The sequence below is a fragment of the Micrasema longulum genome, unplaced genomic scaffold, assembly GCF_059751315.1.
Source record: "Micrasema longulum isolate JH-2025_06_02 unplaced genomic scaffold, ASM5975131v1 h1tg000823l, whole genome shotgun sequence".
Taxonomy (NCBI): domain Eukaryota; kingdom Metazoa; phylum Arthropoda; class Insecta; order Trichoptera; family Brachycentridae; genus Micrasema; species Micrasema longulum.
The window spans coordinates 216,068-228,156 of NW_028278015.1; the positions used below are offsets into that span (position 1 = coordinate 216,068).

At 33.1% G+C, this 12,089-nt stretch overlaps 1 protein-coding gene across 4 annotated transcripts in view; it reads left to right on the forward strand.

Annotated features, from left to right (window-relative positions):
• The window catches only part of LOC148278828 (uncharacterized), a 47,980-nt gene that overhangs the window by 21,303 nt on the left and 14,588 nt on the right, over positions 1–12,089 (forward strand). For 2 of the 4 annotated variants that reach the window (XM_088230846.1, XM_088230847.1), the window contains exons 4-5: positions 1,664–1,747; positions 4,101–4,182. In XM_088230846.1, coding sequence (XP_088086972.1) covers positions 1,664–1,747; positions 4,101–4,182 — 166 coding nt within the window. The remainder of the gene's footprint in view (positions 1–1,663; positions 1,748–4,100; positions 4,183–12,089) is intronic. The other 2 variants (XM_088230848.1, XM_088230849.1) reach the window with 1 other exon arrangement.

The following is a 12,089-nucleotide window of genomic DNA, read 5'->3' on the forward strand; positions in this document are numbered from 1 at the left end:
ACTATCTTCGACAAAGACAAAATCGATTGTTTTCCCTACCACGATGCAGAACCAACCTGCCAATGGTTATGCTGGTTGGTAGAGCAATCTTGTTACTTAATCGCATCACCTCGTATGTCGACATATTTCACGACAGTGGGACTTTCCTTAGGAAAGCACTTTCTAACTTTTAATTTTTCCTTTTACATATTGTTAAATTATTTTAATAACATCTACTTTAATTTGTGATCTATTATTGTATTTATAATGAATTGAGTCTTCTTTCTGTAATGTTCTAAATATCTGAATAAAATAAATTAGTAAAATCAATGAAATGAAAAAAATAAATATAAACAAATCACAACAGAGATGGAGAACATTTTAGAGAAGGTATTATGGAAAGCATTTACAGGGCCCATGGCCTGTCATTGGCTGGTTTAAGTGGCTATTTTAAACACTGCTACCTCACCATTTTGCTAATGTTTAAAACCAACTGGTCCAAGAAGAAGTTTTAAAAATTAAAAAATTGTTTTCTGGCATTGCCTAGGATGTGAAATAATTCGATTAGATGAATCTCTTAACAGCAATTAAAGGTTTCATCTCTTTAACTTCACTTGAATCAAGAGATAAAAGAATTAAAGAAAATGGATGTTTAAACATAGGCACAACAGTGAATGTTACACAGTGTGTAAAGTGGCCACTTAAACCAACGAATGACAGGTCATAAGCCCTGTAAATGCCTAGACTTCTATATTCCTTTCTTATTAGATGTTTTCCATCTCTGTTGTGATTTGTAAATTTGATTTATATTCGAATGTTAAATAAAATATCGTAAAATTACAAGTTTTATTATCAATTACATCCTAACTAGATAAAATTGAATTAAATTTTATAAAAACTAAATTTATTAAATTAAAAGTCATCATCACTCCCTTTCCGCACCAAATGGTGCATAGGGCACTGCATCGATACACCAATCTCAGCGTATCTTGATTATTTTTGTTAAATGAAGGTAAGATGATCAGTTACGCTTCAGGTACCAGTTCAGTGACTTTGAAATATTATACGGTGAAAACACCATTTTAAATAAATATTTCTTTTTATAATAAGGAATATTTTTATGTTTTTTTTATTTTTTTATATTTTTTATTTCCTTTTTTAATTACTTTAAAATAAAAAAGTACTTTATAAATTTTAGAGAATATTTTCTTTTCTCTTTCTTATATTACACAAAAATATTATATTGTCTATTTATTATAGGAGCAAAAATTCTTAGACATTTCTTGTATACCCACGAACAGGTCATGTCTTTGTGGGATTTTTTATTTACTATAATATGTATTTCATTGCTTTGTAATTATCCTTTATTTTTTGTATTCTCTGTTTTACCTCTTATGTATATTGTAAAAAAACATAAACATTTAAATAAATAAAAAAGAAATAATAATAATAACTATGTCAGGAATCGAACCTGAGACCTCTTGCATGGTAGGCTAACGCGCTGACCATTACACTACGAGGCCGACAAGTTCAAAGTACGACCAAAACACATATCAAAGGGTGTCCGATACAATTGCTATGCTAATTTTTTAATATGAATTCACACTACTAATGTAATATTATGACATCACTAGAGCTTACGAAACTAGTTACAAGAACTTTAATTAAATTTATAAAATTCTAGAAATTAAATACAACAAGACCGTATAACTGCCACGCTAACCAAAAATTCCAAGAAAGTACCCCAATGACTTCAATTCAAATACAGGTAAAACTATTCATTCGTTAATATAATTTTTTAAACGTTTATTGACTTACTGTTTTGATCAAGAGAGCTTTTCACATACGAGTATACCTAGGTATTGTATTTTTAAATTCAACTGAATAATTTCGGTCTTGCTACTGCCACGCCGCGCCGCACGAAAATGTTGAAAATAAATTCCACTTTCTCGTTTTTTGTAGATTTTTATTAATTTAATAGTAAAAAATGTTTTGATACTAAGTGTTGGTAAATGTAGGAATTTTTTTTTTAATGATATGCATGTCACTGCCAAATATGTTAATCAGCCACTCATGTAAGCGGCTAGACTTTTTATTAAACGCAGTTATTTAACTGAATTGCTAGGCCGTTCGTTGAATACACTTATAACAAAAGGGTTGAACTTGTAAATATACGTTTTAAAATAAAGTAATTACTTTTTAATCACTTCTTTTCTAAATTCTAAAAATGTACTAAGTGTTATACTTGTTTTACTATTTATGCTATGATACATCGCCTCTGTTACTTCAATACATTTTATATTTAAACTCTTTATTTGTTGTTAATTTGCTGCATACCTATATTATAATTTCTGGTTCAATTTTCTTTTGTTATTACTTATTTTCTGCTGATTTTATGTATCTATATTTTGTTCACTTGTGTACAGGTGTTTTCAGTTTCACAGTTGGCCGTCTAACCGACAGCGCCACGGCGGCGGCGCCTGTCTATATATTTATAAATAAAAACTAATGTTGTTTTTATTACTAAATTTAAATTACACGCATCTATCATAATAATATGATATGCCATTAACATGAAGAGTCTACGTATGAAGGTACCTAGTATCTTTAAAAGTTGGCTAACTTGTTGAACTAATCGAAAATGGATAAATCTGGTTATCAATATAAAGAGCCTGTCCACCTTGGTCGTATAAACACACTACCTACCTAAAATAATTTTCTATTAAATGTTACAAAGCCTGCCATAAGAGCACAATTTTCTTTCTGACTTTTTGTTTTATTTACAAGGGAAATATAGCATACTACAAATACCGATAAAAATATATGAAATGGATTTAGAAAAATTAATTGTATTTACAAAATCAATATGGATACTATGGAGCAATGTTTTCATACATATTTTAAAAAATAAAAAAAATGTTAAAATATATAGCCCCACGAAAACTCGACATATTTTACCTTGACAATTCGCCGCCCTTATTTCAAAAGACATATCTCGTTTTTTGTCGAAGTTGAGTCATGAATAATTTGAATCGGATTGTGGTCCTGTGGCTAGTGTCTCGGACTCACGGACCAAAGGTCCGTGGTTCGAATCCTACTCTACCCCAACTTGGTTCCAATTTTCTAATAGTGAGTTATTTACAACTCGTTGAAAATGGCCCTCAAAATTAAATATTTAGGTCAATCATAAGAAAGCAAATATTTCTTTAAAAAAATATATATATATTTTAATACATATATATACATTTTAATAACAATCAAGTTATATATATGGAATAAATGGGCATCAAACTGTCTTTAAACAATTTTTAAAACCCAGCCAAATACAGTGAGATTATTTTTTAAATAATTTTAAAGGCGAAAATTTTCTAAACGAATTCTTAAAAAGTCGTCTAAAAATTAACAAATTCGATTTTCGCGTTTTTGAAAGATGGACGACAAATTGTGACGTAAATATTCGTGACGATGATCACAATGTTTAGATTTTTAACGAATTGTAACGTATTAGGGGCGCGGCCAATACAATGAACCATTTTCGCGAGAATTTAAAACGGAAAATTAGCTATTGATGCCAAAATAAACTATACATAAAAACATACCTACCTACATATTAGCGTTATTCAAAACCGTCTCTAAATGTTTCAAAAACAGATTTCAATTATACTACTTGACTCCGCTAACTTAGCGTTCTCCATTGAGTTAGTGAAGCATAATTAAAAATGTAATAATTCTCTTTTCAAAGTTTTTTGAAAACATCTCAGTAACTCCTTCAATGGAGATTTCTAAGTTTGCTTTTAATACACTCATATGCTGATGCTGTCGTAGGAACATACAAACCAATGCTATATTTATAAATACGTTTACAAAAGTATATTATCATCAATGAAAATCTCCACCAACAAGTCACAAAAAGTGGTTTGGTGTGATTTAATTTAAACATAATATTTTTATGGTTGTGAATCTGTACTTTAATGTTTAATAATAAATATTTTACAATCACAATTATAGTAAACTCAGAATGGTAAAGTTCTACTTCCTGAATTATTCATCATGCTAGATAATAATAAGTTACCGTAATTTTTGCAAACGATATTTATGTTTTGTTCACTAATTTTTTTCAGATACGAGATGGAGGGAAAAGAAAGAGCATGATTCTAACCAACAGCAGAGGTAAACCTACCATGGAAATTTATAGACCACCTAGTGAGTACCTAAATTGGGATATAAATTATAAATCTACTTTCAAAAATCATGTCCGAAGTATAAAGGAATATCTCCTTGAGGAAACGCGGTCTGATTTTTCTTCATACAAATGTATTCCTGTATTTTCCCCTTCTCGTTTTTATGAATCACTAGCGGACTCGACAGACGTTGTCCTGACCGAGCGTCGGCCTGCCTGCTATTAGCTGGTTGAACAAACGTTTTTTCGTAAATAACGGCACACGTGATTTATTTTTGCCTTTTTGAGCTACTTGTATATACGTAATAAGGGTTAGTTTTTCGTTTTATCTCCTCACGTGATTGGCTAAAAGGTTTAGTCGTGTTAAAATGAAAAACGTGCAAAAATCACTACTCTAGTCCCACAATCCATGGAGGAAATACGAAATACGTGTTAATGAAGAAAAGTCAGACCGTGTTTTACCCTGAGCATTCTAAAATTATGACACTCAACTCATGCTCAACGCGAATTTAGTCATTCTTTAGCTGTCAGTCGGGTTTTGACGTGACCTTGATATTTAATTCGAAACCAAAAGAAATGAAAAATGATTATGTCGTGAAAGTGTGCAAAAACTGTCCGGATAAAAGGAAAAATACTTTTCATTGAAAAGTAGGTACCTAGGTACTTGTTTATGATTGAATTCCAAAGCATAAAACAATTCATTTTCAAGTATAGACCTATTTTTGCAAATGCTAAACTTTGCTCTACTTATCAACAGTGGTGCATTTTGTGTAAGAATCCGTTTTTTTTTAATGTATCAAATGTCAGTTAAAGCGATTTAAACATTACTAAAAATCCATTAAAAATACGTTGACATGTAGAAATTAAGAAACCGTAAGGAAATTAATCGATTTAGTATCCATTAAAAATAATTGTTGTTTGTAAACGTTAAAATACAAACTTTTTTTAATACAAAAAACAACATCCTCCGAATTTTTCAATACATCTATTTTAGTCGAATGCAATCCTGGAAAATCTATGAATAACACATTTTGCTTCCAATTTTTTTTCCACTCAACATATTAAAGATGTTATTATTTATAAACCTCGAGGACGAAAATTAGAACATTTTGCAAAAAACCGCACGTAAATCTGTCAAGTTATTTTCGAGTTTTTGCGAGACTAATAACGGCGATTCATTTATATATATAGATTTTAATTATTGTTTTTACTTCGCCGCAATAGGGAAATATAACACAAAAAAAGTAATAAAGGTCTATGAAAAACCGTTCGTTAAAAAAATATTTTTTTGTTACTTATTAGTATCGTAAAAACTATTTTAAAATGTGTAATTTGAATTCCCGTAAAAACTGTCATTCCATTGGCCACGTCCCTAATACGTCACGATTCATGTTTATTTGTTCCTGACCATTCAAATTTGTTTCGAACATTGTCACGAAGCTTGACGTCACAGCTATCATGGCCAACGTGTCGCGTTTTTCTATGACGTATTAAAAAAAAAGTATTTTTAAAATTTATATATGAAAACATTTCTCCACAATATCCATGTTGATTTTGAAAATAGAATTAATTATTTTTAATCCATTTCACATACTTTTTTCGGTATTCGTAGTAAGTGATATTTCCTATTATACAACTTTTCCACCACATAACTCACGCCGCATTTATGAACATAAGTCTCCTTGGCGGGCCTACATACACGGAAAAGTTGCTCGTTGCCGAAAGGGCTCTCTGTAATCTGGTGGCCTTACGATCGTGCTGAAAGAAGATGATCTAGGAGCACATAATATGCACTTCATTGGATTGAGGAAACGAAGGAAGTGAATTCTTCACTGACTGGGAACAAATTGATTGTACATGATCAATTCGCCGAAATGATTACAAAACTTTTTAAAACCCTTTAAATTCTTTTTGGAAGCCATGAGATCTGTACATCCGACAGGACCTATAACGGGGCCACGGATATTAGCGAGAAGCTCCATTCGGTAATCGTCAAGAGCGGGAAGACCGCAGGATGTGTTCAGAAGATTGATTAGGATACCAGCAGCAGGATTATACAACGTAATGCTCTGATTTCTACCGCGCGTAAGAAAACATTTTTATATCCAATTTCCCGTCGCACTAAACTTCCTCATTGTAGTGCCAACGCAGTGCTTTACAGGGAAATGTGATGATGAATTTTTGGTTTGCTGTAAGATATTGCTTTTGACAATAAGCCCGCCAATGTGCATATATTTTTTGTATTTGAGGTCTACGAGAAATTACACTAAAGAGCATTATTTGTATTGAAGACGCATGACTAACGCACCATTTTACTAAGAAACTATGGATGTATTACTATAAATATACTTGTATTCATCGCTAAATTATGCAAAATGGCTTATTTTTGTGTGCAAGCACCTAATATTATGCATATTTTACATTGTAAAATATTGCACATAAAGAAATATGCGCGGAAACAAATCATTATTTTATTAAATCGTCATCAAAATAAAAATTTGCTATCTACACTTTAATTTATTTATTTATTATCATCATCGCGTCCCGTAGTCATTCCGTGTCCGCTCCCTAGTTGGAGACTATGGTGTCCACGAAAATCCTCTTAGCATCTCTGTCGGCTGCCAGCTCCTGTGCATCCTCCCAAGTCAGGTTCGCGTCCCGTAGTTCTGACAGGAACTGCCGACGAACAGTCAGCAGGGGACGTCGAGGACGTCGGGAACCTGATTCCTTGTAAAATAGGCAAGCGTGGTTCAGGCTCTCAGGGGGCATCCGCAGCACATGGCTAAGCCAACCGTATCAGCTGCGTTTGATGACAGTTGTCACTGGAGTCTGCTGCGTCCGTTATTTAATTATTTCATTCCTTACAAAGTCAAACCACCGCACACCCAACATTCTTAAGAATAAGCTAGCTTCTTTCACATTCATACATCTTGTCATACATGCCCTTCGGTTCTGTCTGCTTTTGACATGACCAGACTTAAGATTTTGGTTTGTCTGATCATGCCACGTCTTCCTTGATCGTCCTCGTCTCACGTCGTCGTTCATTTTCGTCATATATACTGTTTTTACTACTCTTTCTTCGTCCATTTGTTCAACATGACCAAACCATCTCAGATTCTTAATCTTATCAATTAAACTTGACTCTGATTTACACTCTCGCCTGATTTCATCATTCGTAACCCTGGCATACATTGATTTCCCACACATTCGTCTAAGAGATCGCATTTCAACCAAGCTGTAGGGCCATCCAAAAACCCATAAAATAGCCTAGTTTTATCTGCCGCCTTCGAACATAGATAAACAAACATAATAAATAATTTTAAAAAGGGTAAAAGACATCGATACAGAAAATCTCATTCTTGTCCGCTTTCTATAAAAAAACAACAAATTGGTTCAGTATGGATGCGAAAACGGGACATCAAAACGTCGATTTTGTCGTTTTGAGTTAGGTATAATCACTATGACGTGCAGTTGTTCTTTCGTACAATATCGAGGAGGCGTTTGCGAGAGAGTGACAGAAAAACGATGTTCAAATATCTTTTCATCAAAATTGTCAGGCACCTCGTGTCGTTTTAACGAGAAAATGTCAATTGAGTTCGATAAATTATTATGTAATTCATGTGAAGATTTTATTTTTCTCACAATCATAATAAATTGATGCCAAAATAAAACTCTCGGTTTGTGGAAAAATGTCTTCACATTTACTTTTCGTTGTCTACTAACACTGTATGGCCTATTTCACACGGTGGTAAAAATCCACACGGCACGGTAAAATAAGAAAGGATTGATATTCATAATATTATTCTGTATTTATTCTAATTTTATTCAGCAACTAACTACTCCCAGGTAAAAATCCTGCAAAAAGTGGCCGCTTAAACCGGCCAATGACAGGTCATCATCATCATTCCCTTTCCGCACCTAATGGCGCATAGGGCACTGCATCGGTACACCAATCGCAGCGTATCTGATCATTTTTGTTACATGAAGGTAAGATGATCAGTCTTTCCCTTCAGGTACCAGTCCAGGGACTATGCAATCGTGGGTATACGGGCAAAAAGATTTGATTCGTAAATCCCTGTTTTGAGAAATCAAGCATTTAAGTTTTGTTCCAATTTTACTCTTTTACATCCAATTGAAATATATAAGATGTTAAGTGCTCTTTAAGAACATGTTTTTAATTTTTCCGTTTCTTAATTTTATATTAAGTAAATATTTAGTTATTAAAAGCTTTTAGCCTTAACGGCTTAACCTTAAATTTATTTTTAAAACTACTGATATATAAAAATTAATATGACTTAGTGTATTTTGCCAGTTTGTAAAGCGTTAAAAACTTTACAAAACTGCATATTTTCGAGTTAACGTTTTTTGCCAGTATACCCACGAAATGTTTCAGTGTGAAAACACCCTTTTAAAGAAACATTTCGTATCAACCATGTCGGGAATCGAACCCGAGACCTCTTGAATGGTAGGCAAACGCTCTGACTATTCACCACGTGGCAGGTCATGAGCCCTGTAAAAGCCTAGACTTCTATTTTCCCTTCTCAAAAATGTTTTTCCACTGTGTTGCAACAAATTTAGATCTAAATAACTCTCTAGGTAGGAAATCCAGACAGTCTACAAACATTTGGACATACTCAAAACATTGTTGAATAATACAATCCGCTGGCGAAAGGATTCTTTAAGACAATCAATAAAAAAATCATATTTTCATAAGTTCTGTTTCATTATTATAGTAATTTAAAATATATTTTATTTTTTTACTAGTGGAATTATATTGATGGCTTTTCACGGGTACGCTTTTTTCTTATTCTTTTGCATTTTATTTACTTAAATATAGAAAACTATAATTGGCGTTTAATTTTAGCTTATTTATAAATATTGTATTTTTTGGTACAGTGGCTTTTGTTTTCTTATAATAAATAAATAATTATAATACAATAAATTTCAATCTATCCTAGTAATTTTATCGTACCGTGTGGATTTATACCAATGTGCTTAACAATACAATATTAACATTCATTTCACGAAATGTCGAGTCTTCCGTCTTGCATTGTTTTAAAGCGAAGTATGTAGGTACCACTAATAACAGTTATAAACTATTTAAATATCGCCCACAATAGCCATGCAATACTGATTTTAAAAAGTGTTGACTAGTGATGCGAACAACCGATAATTACTTGGTTATTATTGACAGTGAAAAAATAATCTAACGGATGAAAAAAAGTTTTGAATTTTAGGTTTCGAGAGAACTTGACAGATTATTTAGGCTCATCATCATCAGTCCCCTTTCCGCACCTAGTGATGCATAGGGCACTGCATTGGTAAACCAAATACAGCGTATTTGAATAGTTTGTTACAAGAAGGTAGGGTCATCAGTCCTACGCTTCAGGTGCCAGTACAGGAACTTATTTATTTATTTTATTAGGTGAACAAACAGTATTTACAATAAATATATTGACAAATCGTTTGTATATTAGTGTAGGACCCCCGTGCACACACCAAAAAATTGTTTACACTTAATACGGGAAATGAAAAACAATAGAAAGTTAAAATATATAAGAAATAAAAAAAAGATTTATTTAATTATAAAGTTAATTTAATATCGGCTTCACTCTACATTTTTATGATTATTGACTTAAATTTACATTCATTGTCATGAAAAATATCAGCCTCGGTTAATCTATAGTTATATTGCTCGCATATTTTTTAAATTTTAATAGTTCGTTGACGCGTTGTCTGTGTAAAACAGAAGATTTTGTCTTATCGTTCTAGATAGCACACGGAATGAAAGTCTTTTAAGTAGCTTAGGGGAATCAATTTTATAATTTATTAATTTTTACGAAAATAACTGGTCTAACATTCTTCGATTTTGAAGAGAGTTTATTCTATGGTACTGCATACTTTCGTTAGAGAAGTTATAGTTTAACCGATAGACAGCATGTTTTAAGAATTTTTGTTGGACTCTTTCTAGTCTTTTAATATCAACATTCTAGTAAGGTGACCAAATAGGAGTACAATATTCTAGCAGGCGACGAACAAATGTTTTGTAAAGTTTTTCATACGTCTCTGCAAGTTCAAATGGTTTCGATACCCGCATGATAAGCCCGATCAATGAAATATTGCAGCTTAAACAACCTTTAAAATCAGTACTTCACGCCTACTCTGTCAGAAATCGAAGCCAGGACCTCGAGAATGGTTGGTGAACTCCTCAACCACTACACAACGAGGCGGACTTATGTCCACTTGATTTTCTTTCTCGAGATTTTTACCTGAGAGCAGCCATCGTGTCGAAAACATACGTCCAGCGGTGCTATTTTTAACCGCTCTCGCGGCCGTAGAAAACACTTTTATATAGCGTATTTTGTATGTAAATACGCAAGATGCAGGCGCCTTCTAGAGTCAAAGTTGAAAAACTCCAAAATGATTGCATAAAAGATACATTTGAAAGGGCCGTAAATCTTAGACTGATTGATGAATGTGTGGAAAATATGAGTATTGATGCAATGTGGAAATGTTTGAAAAATGGTATGTGTGAATCTGCGATGGAAGTATGCGGTATAACGAAACAAGGAAGAAATAAAGGTGATGCTTGGTGGGACGATGGAATAAAAAAAATAGTGCAAGAAAAGAAGGAAGCATGGTTTAATCTGCTGACAGTGAATAAAGCGATTGGTAGTAGGTATGTAGAATTAAAAAGTATAAATAATGAATGTAAGAAGAGAGTGAAACAAGGTGTGTGTGAACGAAAGAAATTGTTGAAAGAAAAAGAGGGAATCAAAATGACCGAGAACTTCCAAGGAAATATAAAGATATTCTGGAAAGCGGTGAAAAATTCCCGAAACAGTAATGAAAGTGGATGTATGACAGCTATAAAAGGAAAAGATGGGAAAATGGTGACGAATGATAGTGGAATAAAAACAAGATGGAAGAAATACTTTGAGGAGGTGTATGGAACACATACAGGAAATATAATCACTGCAGCACCTCCTCAGGTAAGTTTAAATGTATATGATGGTACGACAGAGATAAGAATGGAAGAAATAAGAATTGCTTCCAAATATATGAAGAATGTAAAAGCGCAAGGTTTTGATAATGTTGCTACAGAGTTTATAAAGGCGGGTGGTGAAATAATTTTTGTATGGCTGCACAAACTTTTCAACCGATGTTTAGAGGAAGAATACACTCCTCCAGACTGGAGAAGGGCTGTTGTTATGCCTCTATACAAGGGAAAAGGTTCAAGAGTAGAATGCGGAAATTATAGAGCAATCAGCCTTTTGAGCGCTGTTGGAAAAATGTATGGAAGAATACTGATTGAGAGAGCAAGAAAAGTTACAAAGGATAGAGTGTGGGATATTCAGAGCGGTTTTATGAATGGAAGAGAATGTATGGATCAAATATTTGCTTTACGAAACATGACAGAGAAATTTCTTGCTAAAAACCAAAAGCTTTTCTGCGCATTTGTCGATCTGCAAAAAGCGTTTGATAGAGTTGACAGAGAAACATTATGGAAGGTGTTATTGGAGTTCGGAGGAAGCGGAAATCCAACACGTGCTATTGCTTCTCTGTATAAAAACAGCACAGCATGTATAAGGGTAAACGGATCATACACATCGTGGTTTGACGATCATAAAGGAGTGAAGCAGGGATGTGTTATGTCACCATGGCTGTTCAACGTGTATATCGAGAATTACATGAAAGAACTGAAAGGCTTAAGAATGGGAGCAAAAATGGGTGATTTAAATGTCAATTGTTTTTTGTATGCTGACGATGCTGTACTCCTTGCTAACAACAAAGAGGAACTGCAATTCTTGATTACTACGATGTATGCAAAAGAAGCGACTTGCTGATGAATGTCGATAAATCGAATGTGATGGTTTTTGAAAGAAATAAAAGTATGACTAAATATGAAATCACTGTGAATGGAGTTATA